The 15,452-nt window shown below is 39.0% G+C and overlaps 1 protein-coding gene across 3 annotated transcripts in view; it reads right to left on the reverse strand.

Annotated features, from left to right (window-relative positions):
* The window catches only part of ANKFN1 (ankyrin repeat and fibronectin type III domain containing 1), a 364,521-nt gene that overhangs the window by 100,449 nt on the left and 248,620 nt on the right, over nt 1–15,452 (reverse strand). For all 3 annotated transcript variants that reach the window (XM_070482963.1, XM_070482964.1, XM_044745817.2), the window contains exons 6-7: nt 14,255–14,449; nt 12,139–12,252 (exon numbers count right to left, since the gene is read on the reverse strand). In XM_070482963.1, the coding sequence (XP_070339064.1) occupies nt 12,139–12,252; nt 14,255–14,449 (309 nt within the window). The remainder of the gene's footprint in view (nt 1–12,138; nt 12,253–14,254; nt 14,450–15,452) is intronic.

Below are 15,452 nucleotides of genomic sequence, written 5' to 3' on the forward strand. Positions count from 1 at the left end.
CTTCCTTTGTCAATGGACTTTTCTTTGGCAGTGAACAGTTTAACCTAAGTTCTTTTGATGAAATGTTTCTATCCATCATTGTACTCCTTAGCACACACTTCATCAGACGTGGAAATGGTTGATTAGAATAGAAGAGATACAGCCTCATTTATTTAGATTTTATTAAAGTGTGTGCAGCATTTCTTGTGTGTCCTGCACTCGTCATTCGTGGATGTGCTCCCATTTAATAACTGGGCCAGGAGGGTTTGGTAGGGGTGATGGATCTTCAGCCTATTTAAGAGTCATTTCTCATTAAAGTTAGAGCTAGTTGACTCTTTACGTTTCCCTCCATTTTTCTTAATTTTATTTTTCTCTTCTTTGGGGGTGGAGTGGAGTGATAGAATTGGAGAGTTTTAATATTATTTCCTAAGTCCACATTTAGCTATTTACGACTATGTGACTTGAAATGATAGGAAAATCAAGACAGATTTTAAAGTGGGGGAAAAAACTAGTAGAACTCTCCTTTAAAGAAATATTCCAAAATGCAGGAAAAACTCTAAATACACAGATGTTCATGGCAGCAGCATCTATAATAGAGAAACAATCAGAAGCAACTTGAGTAGCCAACAATCGAGAAAGAGTAAAATGCATATTGATGTATTCCATGTAATGCTATGTATGGATTAAAACAATGCTTCAAAACAAAAGTAATAACATGGGGATGTGAAGTGGAAAAGAAGGCAGTACAGCATAGTCGTTAAGTGTAGAGGCTCTGGGATCACTGAGTGAGGTTAAATTGGACTCTGCATGGCTGTAGGACCTTCAGCAAGTTTCTTTCTTTGTCTTAGGCTCCTCATTCATGAGGAGAGGATAATAATTATACCTATTGCATAGGGCTCTGTGAGGTTTAGAAGAAGCAATGTTTTTAAAGCCTTGACTCACTGCCTGGCACATGGTATGGGCTTGGCAAATGTTCACCATTATTATTAAATATATGATCTTAACTTTATTATGGATACATCAAAAAATACGGGAAGTTCCTTCAAGGAGTAGATTTCTTTGAGATGTAGGATTAAGACTGAGTGATTTGTTTCTTCATTTAAAATTTCTGTTCCTTGTAATATTCTATAATTATTACACTGTTTTTTCCATTTATCCCTCACCCTCTTTTCACCCCAGAAAAACTTTTGACCTTTACTGTCCTGCTTTCTGTCTCCAGGAAGCTGACCCCTGTGGACTGCATCACCGGGCCCTTTGCCCTCTGGCTTCTAGTTCACCCAGGGCCCCAGTCTGGCAGTGGTGTGTCCTTTCACACAGCAGCGCCTAACTGGTGCCCCTGCCCCAGCTTTTGCCCTCTCTCCTTCAAGAATAGGATGATAAAAGCTTCCCAGTGTTGCTAGTCCTGTGTGCCTTGTTATTCCTTGTCCATTCGTGAACACTGCTCACCTCTTTGTAAATAATTCCCTTCATTAAAATTTTTTCAAATTTCAAGCTGTGTGTGCTTCTGTTTTCTGCTGGGACCTTGGCTGATATAAGGAGCATACATTATTTTTGTAATTGGAAAAATTTTATTTAAGAAGCACACAGGACCACCCCTGCCTCCTACCTCCCAAAAGGAAGCACTCTTCATGGCGTGGAGAGGCCCCTCAGCTTCCAGACTTGAGGGTGATTATTTTTGTTTCATTTTTGAGCCCTCACATGAAATTAGGCTTCAGGCTAGAACACCTATTTCTTAGAAAAACACACTTTCTCCTGGAGAGAAATTCTAGAAAGCAGTCGCGGGCTATTGACAAACTATAATGCTGCAAAGGGGTCTGGCCAAAAAAGAATCAAGAGAAAAATCTCTGTGGGGAGGTAGTGGCTCAGAAAGTGGCTCATCATCTGCAGTTCCAGCTGTATGCCCAGTTGGGGAGTCATGGACAGAGCTGTGCCTTGAGTGGAGACCTGCCTCTGTGGCCACTGGAAGCTCACCAGCCTCTGTGGTGTCTGGGCTCAGCAACTGCCAGGCTCCCAGGGGGTAAGTGATACAGTTTGTTCAGTCCGGTGGTGGGGATGGGGGTGGAAAGTGGTGATGGGGCTGGTCGGAGGGGACAGGAGAGGCAGTGCTTGGCACATCACCCTGCAGGGCTCCACTGTTAAATCTCGATTGGCAGGCTGACTTTTCCCTAAGAGGAAGTGTGGGGAGGAATCTCACAGTTGCATGGCAATAAAGAGCTGCCTCGTGTGCCTCCCTCTCCGCCAAGAGGCTTCCATGGCTCCAAAGTTCTGGAGGGGTATGTGAGGGGGAGGAGGGAGAAATAAGCAGCTCTACTCAGTACTGATGCGATCACCTTTGCAGAAACTTTCCAGTGGCAAGTGTGTTGAAGACAGCGAGCTTGGGGGAGCCACCATAGTGCAGAAGGATGAAACTGAAGGCGAGGGGAGAGGGTCTGAGAAGAGAACTGTGGCCTCCGTATGAAGGAAAGGGATGAGAGGTGAGGCTCAATAAAAGAGGGTGTTGGACAAAGCCGGTTAAGAACTCCAGCCTCAACACTTTGGGTCAATGACAGGCCTTATTTTCATATACTATGAAGTGAATTCTTACGTTGGTCAGTTCTATTTTCCCCAGTAACCTCTAACCCCTTAAACGAGGGGACTGTGTTTACTGTGTTCATTGTGACTCACGATGAATTAACTGAGTACCTACTATATATATGTTGAGCCCTGTGCCAAGTATGAGGAACACAGAGATAAACAAAAAGTCCCTGCTCCCCTGTGGCTTGCAGTCTGATGGGAAGGACAGATATTACAAACTTGACTGCACATTCACAGCCTAGCTGCACATTAGAACCACCTAGGACCTCTTGAAAAATATCTGTGCTTGGGTCCCTACTCTGCAAAAGCTCAGATTTGATCGGTCTTGGGAGGGGCCCTCGCATGGATCCTAAGGTGATTCTAATGTGCATCTTAGTTTGAGAATTCCTGTTCTAAATATTCTCAGGGCTCCTTGAAACATTATTCCCGTGAAACATCCAGTGATGGTCAAATTAAATTTGGGAGATAATTTATTAGATATATTAAATATTAAAGACTCTAGGAAGTTCTATAATACAGAAATCTAAGCTTAAAAATATACCACAGAAATAAATAGATGTTTGCAAGCTGTGAACACTACTTTGAAGAAAAGGTGAAAGGCATGATAGAATTTAAAATAGGCCTGATTAATATTAAATGCTTCAAAAATGAATCTCTGAAGAAATGACTTTTAATAGAGACGTGAACAATCAGTGGGCAGGAATGGGAGGGGCAGTGTTCTAGGAAGAGGGGTCACCATGTGCAAAGGTCCTGTGGTGGCAGAAATGTTTTAAGAACAGAAAGTAGGCCAGTGCTACTGGAATGTAGAAGGTGAGAGGAAAAACGAAAAAGACAAGATTTCTGCCTTCAAGGAATTCATACCTTGAAGGCAGAAAACTCACATATTCCCCAAACTCTTTATTTCTCTACAGAGCTGTGATTTTCCAAATATAAAAAGAAAAAGAAAAAAAAAATCAGTGTCAGGAATAATGCTTCATCAGCTGGTATAAAAACCCAGTTTCAGGTTTGTCCCTAGGTAACTTACGTGATTTTTTGAAACAGCAGATATGCTTTCATAAGTATGTTGGCTTAGGCTAATGTTAGTTTTAGGTCATGTTTACTGAGCATACAGTCTGAGTAAAAAGAAGTGACTTGGAGATTGGATCAAGATGCCAAACTGACACACATGCCTGCCTACCCTTTTTCTCTCTAAATCCTATAAAAGATAAACAAGGTATCTTAAAATATACCCATTAGCTAGAAAACAAAAAAGTGACCTTATACACACCCATTTCCCTCCTCCTCATTTCCTCCTTAATCCCTAGCAACCACTAATCTGTTCTATATTTCTATAATTTTGTTATTTCAAGAGTGTTGTATATGGAACAATACACCCTGTAGTCTTTTTTGGATTGACTTTTTCACTCAGCATAATTCTGTGGAGATTCTTCCAGATTGTTACGTCTATCAGTAATTTGTTCCTTTCTATTGCTGAGTGGTATTCCATGGTATGAATGTACCTTAGTTTGTTTAACCATTCACCAACTGAAGGACATCTGAATTATTTCCAGTTTGTGGTTATGACAAATAAAGCTGTTATAAAGATTTGTGTACAGGTTTTTATATGAACATAAGTTTTCATTTTTCTGGGATAAATGCCCAGTAGTGCAATTGGTAGGATGTATGGTAGTTGCATGTTTAGTTTTTCAAGAAATTGCAAAACTGTTTTTCAGAGTGCCTGTATCATTTTACGTTCCCACCAGCAATGAGTGATCTGATTTTTCTGCATCCTCATCATTTTGTGTTGTCACTATTTAAAATTTTTTTGCTACTGTGATAGGCATGTAGTAATAATTTCATTTTGGTTTTAATTTGAATTTCCCTAATGCAAACCTAATGAATTCTTATTATGCAGTGGAACATGAGGAGGGAATACTCTGGGAGGGAAAATAGGTACTTCTTTTGGGGAAATAGGCACTACTCTGAACAGATCATTTGAAAAGAATTTTCAATATGATAATGGCAAGTACGGTAGGAAAGAGAAAAAGGTAATTAGAGATTTGAGGAAAATACATAGGAAAGGAAATGTGATCATAGTACACTACTTAACTTTGCAATGTCAAAAACTTACACGGTCGTAACATATAAACATTGTTGACTTAACTAAAAATGGAAATATAATTATATTGAGAGAATAAGGGAGTGGAGATGAGTGTCATATTATGAAAGAATTAAATTCTTTTCTGTTATGGTTATAATTGCGTGAACAAGACCTGCAATTTATAAGTCAAGAAACAGCCATAGGAGCGTATTAATTAAAGTAGACAGGTAACTATGAGAACAAAAGGAGTTCAAAGAGTCTGGCTATGAGGAGAAGAAGGGTGGGAGGAATGGAGTAAATAACTGTTGTTTTTTCATTATAAGCCTTTCAGTACAAATTTGTTTTTTAATCTCATTCTTATATCACTTTGGACAAAAAAAATTAAAAAGTATATAAAAAAGAGACAGACTCTCAGACTGAGTAAATAAATTTAACTATATATATACTCTTTACAAGAGACAAGCGTATTTCAAATGTCATGGAAAGGATAAAAGTAAAAAGATAGAAAAGACAGCAGGCAAATGGAAACATGGAAAGCAGTGTTAATTACAAACAAAATAGAAACTCAGGCAAACAGTATTAAGCAAGACAAATAAAGCAGCTTCTGAGAGACTGAAGATCAAAGGGACAAATACTTTAGAAAAGAACAGGGATTTAAACAACACACATACGTATTCACACTTTATACCTAGTGGAGTTTTCACATTCTTTTCAAACACCAAGTATGGTACGTATACAACTGATTCGTCGGTTAGCCACAAGTAAGAATTTTTAAAAACTCTCAACAGGATACAGTCCACATTTTAAAATTTCTTAATATAATGTAGTAAAATTAGAAATTAACAATAAAAATATAGCAAAAAAAAGGCCACTCAGAAGTCTAACGTGACTCGACTGAAAACTCTGGTTAAAGTGGAAATGAAACAAATTACAAATTATTTATAAACAAATGATAATTATAGTACCACATTTTAAGCTTTTTGGATACAGACGAAACATGAGTCGGGAAAATTTGTAGCCTTAAATCCATGGATTAGAAAACGAGAAAAATAAAGGAACAAGTAAATTAAGTTTTCAAATAAAAAACACAACTAGAAAAGAAACAACAAAGTAAACCCACAGCAAGTAGTAGGAATTGGCAAAGCTAAAGCCAGAAATTAATAAAATAGAAAATAAGCAAGAAATAAGTTTTATGAATCAAAAAAGTTAATTCTTCAAACAAACCAATAAAATAGGCAAATATTCAACCATTCTAAAAGAAAGGGCACAGAAACATGACTTTTGAAATACTAAAGGGGTTATAATCACAGAGGAGATTTAAAAATTGTGTTCAACACTGTATAAATAATCATAATCCAAATGAAGCTTCCTTAATTTGGTAAAAGGTATCTGCCATAAAACTACGGTAGACATCATACTTCATGGTAAAAATTAGATGCATGTTGACAAAAGCAGGTAAGAGAGAGGATACATACTATCTCAGTTACTGTTCATAAGTAGTGGGAACTGGAATTCACATCGATTCTAATTAATAAAGTAAGATCCGAAAAAGAATGAAAAGTATTAGAAAGGAAGGAACAAAATGATCTTTAGTTAAAGATGATATAAAAACAAAATTCATGAGATGCAAGACAATCTACTGAATAAAACCCAAAACTGTTACTAAGAGGGAGTTCAGTAGAGCAGCCAATTAAAGATTTTTTTAAAATTAGCAATAGCTCTTCTACTGTCCCACAATAGCCAATTAGAGAAGATCTTGAAAAGAGAGTTCATTCATCATAGTCACAAAAACTGTGAAATATATCGAGCATGAAACTTAACATAGAAGACCCATATAAAGAAAATTATTAAACTCTCCTGAATAAATAAAATTCTACTTGATTAGGAAGATATGTCATATATGGGAGGTCTCTCCATATTAATTTAGCAGTATGATACTAGCCCAATAAGATTTTAAAAATTAAACTTGACAAGCCAATTCTGAAATTTTTTTAGAAGAGAACACGTCTGCAAATAACAGACATTTTGAAAAAGTTTACCACAGGGAGGGACTTGCCCTACCAGGTGTTAAAATATACTATAAGCTTACTACATGTGATTAGCACAAGTGTAAACAGATAGACAGAATATGTGAGTGCACAAACCTTTCCTCTTCTAGTTAACAATCCTAGAATAAAATATTCTCACAGGTAAAATGGAGACACATAGAAGGATTGCAGCATTATATAATAGGGAGAATATTGAAACAATGTATGTCTGTTAGTGGGAGAATGATTAAATAAATTATGGCACCTCTAGCTAGGGAATAGGTATACTATACAACAAAAAGAATGAAGATCCAAACACACCGATATAGAAAGATGTATATGATATATTGCTCAATTGAAAAAACAATCTAGTGGTAGGATCAGACAAATAGTGTGATAGTACTTATATTAGAGCACACAAATAAAACTATACATCTGTGTGTATATACAAGTACAGGTTTCCCCCACAATCAAAAAGTTTGCTTTACACCACTTCACTTTTATGAAAGACCTATGTTATACCTATTTTCGCTAACTGAGCGAAATCTTGAGGATTTTTGCTTTTACGAAAAAAGGCGAAAAGGGAAAATAGTGTTCAGCATTTGTTTTGCAGTGAGCCATTATAGAGGCTAAGCAGTCAAACATACTGTCATGTTTCAAACCTTCCACATCAACCACAACAGACGATGAACCTCCATCTTCAACATCGAGGCAGGCAGACAGAAGAAAGTGTAGACTTTCTCTGCTCACCCTGATGGAGTCAGGCAATGAGGAGATGTTAACAGATGACCCTCTTCCTCTCTCGCCTACACCTGTCTCCTGTACCTCCCATCACCCCAACCTCTGAGGCCTCAGCTTAACACACCATCATCACCACCACCACCTCTCAGCCTTCCAGGTTGCTTGCTGCCTTCCTGATTCTGGTGAGTGAAACTACACTGCACATAGACTGTTTCTACTTTATATAGACTGTGTATTTATATCATTCCTGCTTTTACTATATGTTAGTGTTATTTTAGGTTTTATGTGTTATTTGGTATGATTTGGTAGGTTATTTTTTGGGTCTGGAAATGCTCAAAAATTTTTCCCATGTAAATGAATGGTAATTGCTTTTTCCCCTTATGCTATTTCGGCTTACAAAATGTTTCGTAGGAATGCTCTACTTTTGGATAGTGAGGGAAACCTGTATGTATATATTAGGAAAGGATTTGTAAGGACATAGATTAAACTCATAACAGATTAACTTACTGATAGGGATGTGACATTGAGAGAAGGGTAAATCTTGACTTTTTCTTTTATATAACCGTGTACTGTATTGTTGGAGGGTTAAAAATTTTCTAAATGAGGAAAATTCAAAATAGCTGTGTTTTAGAATGTATCTTATTGGAGAAAGGTTTTAAAAGGTGGTTCACAAGATGGCTGGAGAATAAACTGGCTGGATCCTGACCACTCAGCAACTAGTGGAGGAATCAGAGAGGACTGAGGATACAAAGGCTGTAGCAGCTTAGAAGAAATGACTCTTGAGTAGTACTGTCATTCTGTTACTCTCACTGGACCTGCTGTTTATCCCCACTATACATTTAGTCACTCAACTCGCTTCTGCATTTTCACTTGCATGCAAAAACTGTTAATCCACTGAGTTTCATATCCTCTGGACATAACACTTTCTGCCTCTTCTAGTTGCTCTCATTACAAACTTTTGGCTTCACTCATGTCCAAACCAGCTAAATAGTTACAAATCTTTTTGTTTCACGGAATTCTATCACTTCAATCTAGTATTGATGGTAGCCACCTCATACTTATGATCAGATTAATTCTTCAATTAATTAAACATGGAAAATAATGATATTCTCTAATACAATACATTTTTCTTAGTAGACAAATATCTTTCCAACTGCAAGTGTAAGAGGACAAAAACAATAGGAGGGGTAAAAATAATGTAGATTACTAAGTAATATGCACCCAAGCCCCATGAAGTCAGGTTTTTTTAAAGTCTTGTGACAGGATGGCTCAAGTGATCAAGTTCACACTATCATTATAAATTACCGACCCCGAGAGTTTTAATGTGAAAATGGTGGACTCTCCTTCCTAGAAGCTACAATGCCCCCAGACATCTCCCTGGAATTCTTTGGCTTCCTCTCCTTCTGAGAAAGAAACTGGAGGTGGTGGTTGGCAGAAGCACCGGCCTGGCCTTTGCAGAAACAGATATACTACTAGCTCCTGAAAGGTCCTGGCAATCTCTGCAAGGAAAAATCCTTTTTTATTTTTAATTTTTAAATGCCATCAAATGAAGAGCAGTTAAATAATTTGCTATTACAAGCCTTTGTAGGGAGGAATTAGGGTGGTGGTTTCTAATCTGTTAGGGAACAAGATGGGAAGAGAGTTGGGGAAGGGTACCATCCAAACCAGGCTACCTCCCACATGCACTGAGGCAACTACTGCAGCATCTTGTAATTGGCAGACCCCAAAGTGTGACCACTTCAAGGCTCACTTTTTTAAAAAGCTAGCCAGAAAATAGTTCATCCTGTGGATAGAACACAGATGCTGCATTGCACCTGTTAGAGGATACCTTCCTATCCACCCCTAAGCCTGCAAAGAGCAGCAAATCACTTTTGAAAATATTTTCTGAAATGACATATCCCCTACAAATGAGAGCTCCACGCAGGTTACCCCAGGCAATGAAGAGAAAATGTGAAACAAAGTTCTGGCAATTGTCCAAAGCATCAGAACATCTAAAATAACTCATTTTGCTCTGTAAGTTATGAAAATTGGGGAGGTGGGACCAAAAGATGCAAGAGCTCTTTGAATCCAAGGAGAAAACACCTACGAACAGACAGTAGCTCTCTTAGCCCCATTTTCTGGCATTCAGGGGAGCTGCAGGCAGAAAAATTCAGTGGGTCTCACTCAAAACTATTTCCTGGGTTTTAAGCTGAAATTGACGCCTTTAATCTCCACTTTTTGATGGCAATTGGCCTGGTGCATGGCCCCCAGGGTCTGAAGAAGGCTTATAAGAGATACTCTTTAAGAGATTTCTGGCTATCAATGAACTCTTAAAAAAACATGTTGATGGGTTGATTGTAAGCAAGTGAGAAACAGGATTCAGATTTTCTTTCAAACACCAGCTTAAGGATGAATGGGGAAAACATCTAGTTGTCAAAGTAGGCTTGAGGTTTTGCTGAACCCAGAAATTCTGGAGAAGATTGTGAGATATTTTTGCCAAACCCTACATACTGCAGGGTTAAGCCTTCCCTCTAACCAATTAGATAATTGCCATTTCATTCTGTGGATTTCTCAATTGTTTCTTCTTGTTTTTTAAAGCAAACTAAGTAATTAGCCTTGTGTCAGGGTCATTTTACTAGTATTTCCATAATTAAATAATTACTTTAACCCTGAATTAAAAACTGTCGTGCTGTCTCTGGGTACAGTAGGCTGCCAGCTGTTTTAAATAACCCTTGAGAGTGGTCAGGTTAAGGACTCAATTTATGACCTTATAAATTAACACAAAGAAACCTACTCCATAATGCAACAGACAATTCTATTTATAATGCTTAATTAATCCTCTCCAGTCACTAACAAAACCCACTTGTGACCTTTCATTTCAACCTCGACCAAATGCAAGTCTCCTGAGATGAGACGTGTTAATATGTGAATGCTGATAGAATTTGCTGGCATTATGGTCAAGCATTAAATAGCTGACAGTCTGGATAAATTAGCTCCTGGTAGCTCAGTAATCAAATGTAAGAAGAAAATGTCAAGTTGGGCAGCATTGATGAAACCCTTCATTAAAACCCTGAGCTGGAGAGAGGCAGAAAGAGAGGAAAATGCCCATGTCTGACATTGCCTGCACACGCTTGCTCTGAATTTCAGGATGTCTTGGCAGATGAAACAACCAAGAGAAAGTATCAGAATTGTATCAAAGGATGGCTGTGGGACGCCTTTCTATGTGGCTTCATTTATCCGCTGTTGGTAATATCCTAAGGCTGCCTTTTCTTAGACCGGTACAGAACACCCAAAGCGATAACCAATTCAAAGCTGTCTTACCTAAGGTGTTACAAACAGAGTGGAATTATCTGGAAAGTTCCAAGCTACAGGGTGTGGGCAGAGTAATGTTTGCAGACATGGGAAGTTCTCCTGGGATAGGTCCTGGGAAGGAGAAGGGAAGCACACATGCTACTTGGACATTTTTTGTGGCCCAAGGGAGCAGTAGTGACCTGAACACAGAAATTCTGCCTTGTGACCTGGTATCTTGGAATCTGCATGGAGAACTTTACCAGGTTTTAGGACTGTTCAGTGTATTTCCATATGTCCTCCTGAATCAGGAAAATAGATTTTTTTTCTTTTTTTGTCCAACATATTCAAGAGTCAACATAAGTGATACTTCTGGATCTGCTGTGAGCCTCTAGGCAAGTTCCTTAGCCTCACTGCCTCAGTTTTCTCATCTGCAAAGTGGGAATCATAATGGAACGTACCTCATAGGGTTGTTGTGAAGATTAAACAGAGTTAATACATATAAAGGCTTAAACAGTGCCCGGCATGTAGTAGGCACTACATAAACTTTGGCTGTTATCATCATAATATCTTTGTAATATCTTTCTTCTCCAGGCTCTCTCTCTCCTTTCCCAGTGCTGCTATGGCAGCCAGGTCAGGTTGTCACGATCTCTCTCCTGAATGGCTTCCTAAGTCATTTCCTTATTCTAAATCTATATCTCTTCCAATACATCATACACAGTATTGCCAATTAATCTTTCCGAAGTCTCTCTCTGACCTTGTCGCTGTCATATTCAGTGGCCTGCAAGCTTCATCAAAGACAGTCTAAACTCCTTAACCTGATTTTAAGCCTATTCTGCCCCTGCCTCCTGACCCTAGTTTCACTCTCTAATCTTACATTTCACTGAACCTTCTCATGAACCCTTTCCTCTCGGGGAGTCACGTTCTTTTTTATTCCTTCTACATGTTCCCTTGTTCTCCTTACTTGTCCCAGCATGTCCTTGCTTTTACACCTGTGCTCATGGTTCTGCCCACGTGGAGCTTACTCCCCACCGCCCCCAGCCCAGTTCAAATCCTAGCCATTGCTGAAAGTTAGGCTCAAATGCCACCTCCACCCTGGAACCTTTCTGATCCTATCATTTCACCATTCCTCTTTCTTTTCAAGGCTAATCTTTGTGTGTTTTACTCAGTCCTGTCCCCAATCCTATGATATGCATGGAGCAGACCCTCTGCAAACAGGAATGGAATATTAATATTAATTGAGAGGCTTGGAATGACAGCCTGGTCTTGAGGTTCATCCTTTCTAGACTTATTCTGTCACCTTATTGCTCACTACATGAATGCCTATGGAAATATTTCAACTCCAAAAGTAAATGGGATGGAAAAAATCCTATCAGCAGGAAAAACAAACATAAAAAATGCATAGTTGATCCCTAGACAATGGCTTGTTTTTTAAGAAGGAGCAATGAAAAAATATCTGGAGTCCAGTACCTTTATATCTGGTTACTACAGCTGCGTTGACACTAAGAGGCTCTTGAAAGCTGACAGTGAGTGATGTGCTGCTGGTTACCATGAGACAGGCATTGGTTGGCACCTCGGGGGCTCCTGGGACAGAAGGAAAAACACAAGGATCTTAACATAGCAAATCCTTTTCAAACAATGTTCCTGCCTCTTCAAAGGATACCCTGAAACACACACTATGGAAACATTTGTTTGTAGAGCCTAATAGCTTTTGCTTTTGAACATTTTCATTAGAAGTCTCAATGGCCTTTATTTGTTGCCATCGTGGTCTTATTTAAGATTAGAACATCTTCCAAGGGGTAAATAATACCAGTTAAACCTTCCTGAAGTATTCTGGAAACACAATAGGAGATTGGGCTGGACCAGTGGAGAGGAGGCCAGAAAGCATTAGCAGGAACCAGTGTTGTAGATAGAAACTGTTACATTTCATGAAGTACTTTCATGTAAAACATTTCACTGGAGCCTTTTTGCAACCCTGTTGGGTAGAAAGGGCAAATATAGCATCCTCACTTTTAGGATAAGGAAACTATAGTTCAAAGAGGCCAAATTATTTGTTCAAGGACACGGTGAAGACACATAGCTAGGATGAAAGCCCATGGCTTTACATGCCTGATTCTGGGCTCTTGCCAGTATAGAATGCCAACGCGCCTTGCTCTCATTCTGCCTCTTATTACATCAAGTAGTATTTTCTGAGAAAGAATTCATGGGCAAATGTCATGCCCACTAACCTCAGGTTTTAAAGGACTCGTGAGGGTTTTAGGTATTCCTTAACACCCAGAAAGAGTTTTGTAATTTTGAAAATTACTAAAAAAAAAAAAAAAATGGCATCAAGTCTAAAAATATGACTGCTTCTAGTATTAATCTATCCTAAATGAGGGACAATAGTAAGTGCATTTGTTAAAACAATTGCTGAATGTCTTAAAAAATATATATCAGCATTGCTGAAGAGATTGTTAATATTGAAAGCAACCTTTCATTAATGTTGCCTAAGCTATTTGCTTCAAGGGAAAGGATTAGACCTAGATTTGGTACTTAGTATACAGTACTACTTCAACAAGACTCTCACTGCCTTTGGTCTTTATCTGTATCACAAAGTGGAGGCAGATAATTTCCAAACTAGTCAACTGATCTTTCTCTTATATTTAAATTTTCAAGTCTAATTTTTTGTTGTTGTTTAAATGAGATCTCCCTTTGGAATAAGATTTTAATATTTCACAAGTGTTTGAATTTTATATATTTTTTTATATTAGTGGTTGCACTAAGCAGTACCTTCCAGTGCTAATGAGTATTATCCAGAAATAATACTTTGCTTACGGGGGCTGGCCCGGTGGTGCAGCGGTTAAGTTCGCATGTTCCGCTTTGGTGGCCCGGGGTTCGCTGATTGAGATCCTGGGTGGAAACATGGCACCACTTGGCAAGGGATGCTGTGGTAGGTGTCCCACATATAAAGTAGAGGAAGATGGGCACGGATGTTAGCTCAGGGCCAGTATTCCTCAGCAAAAAAGAGGAGGATTGGTGGCAGATGTTAGCTCAGGGCTAATCTTCCTCAAAGAAAAAAAGACTTTTCTTAAACTAACAAAAAAAATTGGTAAAGAGAATGGAAGTGTAGACAAAAGCATAATTCTGGGGTTGACTGACTGTCCTTCTCTGTTGCCTTTATTAACTGAAAGTCAGTTTATTTAAGCTCTATATAAAAAATGCAGTAGAAAGTTGAAGCAGAAACTGGACAAATAGGTAAACAAATGTTTTTCCACCTCCACATCCCAAAATATAGCCACTTAGGGCATCAGACCATCCGGGTCATTAGGCATTAGGACGTAGCGGGTGGAAAGTGCTACATGAATGTGACATGGTGGAGGGAGGCCAGCAGCACTGAGGGAGGCTGTGGTCAGAGAAACTATCAAGAGCCAGAAAATCAAGCAAGACAAAAGATCCTTTTACAGCCTCCTGGAGTCCTTGCTCCAAATAGGCTGACAACGTCCATCCATGACCCTGTAGAGTTGCAAAAAATCAATAAAAGAAGGCCTGGCTGTCTCAAACTAACCTCACTCCTAGTTAAATGTACAAGTCCTCTGCTTATACTCACTGGCATGTTCGAAGCCCGTTTTCATGCGTTTGTAGAGTCGATACCTCCACTCCCAAGCTTTCAGCTGTTTCTCTTTCTCTGTGTTGTCCAGACTGAATCCTTCATTCTCCACCTGAGCAGACAGTTCACTCACCCTCTCCTGGGCTTCCTGCACCAGTGTGTTGAGGTGCATCGCTCGGCTTTCTAGGCTGACAACTGAAGGGAAAGAAATGGGGTAACTCCTTTTTCCTTATGGGGTAATGCTGCTTCATTGGCAGGGTATCTAAGAGTCTACTGTGGATTTTTTTTAAATGCCTTGGTAAAGTGGGATCTATGTTCCTTATTAACTATCTTGTTATGATAAGGTCTAATTAGTGACATTTATAGCTAGATTAAATGGTAAATCCATCAATTTAAGATACTCCCTTTGCCCTCTGGCCCTCTTGTCATGTGCACCTGAAATGGCTACGTAGCACAGTTAATTAGAATTCCACTATCATGTACCCTTGAGGACCACTTCTAATCCAGATTGCACACGTTTGTTTCCATGGTCTTTAGAAGGACTAAAACTTAGAGTCAAAAGCTCTGTAGGGCTAGAAAGGCCCTAGGAAAAGACATCCATGAAGCAGGTTGCATTCTGCCAAATTTGTCTGGACATTTTTTCTCTTTTTTTGGTAGAACCTGATTCAGATTTTCTGCTCTTATCACATTTTGCCCAGCTCATAGACATTTTTGTATGTGTGTCTTAGTGGCATAAATCTGTTATTATTAATCAGTTTATTTATTGCTAACAAAGTGTTCCACTACTGCTGCCATAGTGGAGTAATACATTCTGATGGCCAGATGACTTCTTTGTGATCAGACATTGATCTTTGGTCACTTTGCTCTTTGATTGTGGTCTGATTGTAGAAATGGTCTCCAGGGATGCCCAGGCCCCAGAGAGCAAGTTCTCCTAACTCCTCTTGCTGAGAGAGGTGATACAGCCTGATATTTCCGTTTTACTCAGTGCATGATAGTCTTTATTTGATTCACATCATGTTGTTTACCCAACCTCCCCTTGTGTGAGTGAACATAGGTGTCAATGATAGAAAGTTTCACATTCTTGTGTCGGGTTGGGAGGCTACTGCTTGGGTTTACTCGTGGCTCTTACGCATGTAAAGCCCTGCCTAGGAGGTCACTTAGTCCCTTTGGAGGAGCCCTTCCTGGTTAGTGATAAAGA

The sequence above is a fragment of the Equus asinus genome, chromosome 13, assembly GCF_041296235.1.
Source record: "Equus asinus isolate D_3611 breed Donkey chromosome 13, EquAss-T2T_v2, whole genome shotgun sequence".
In the NCBI taxonomy this organism is placed as follows: domain Eukaryota; kingdom Metazoa; phylum Chordata; class Mammalia; order Perissodactyla; family Equidae; genus Equus; species Equus asinus.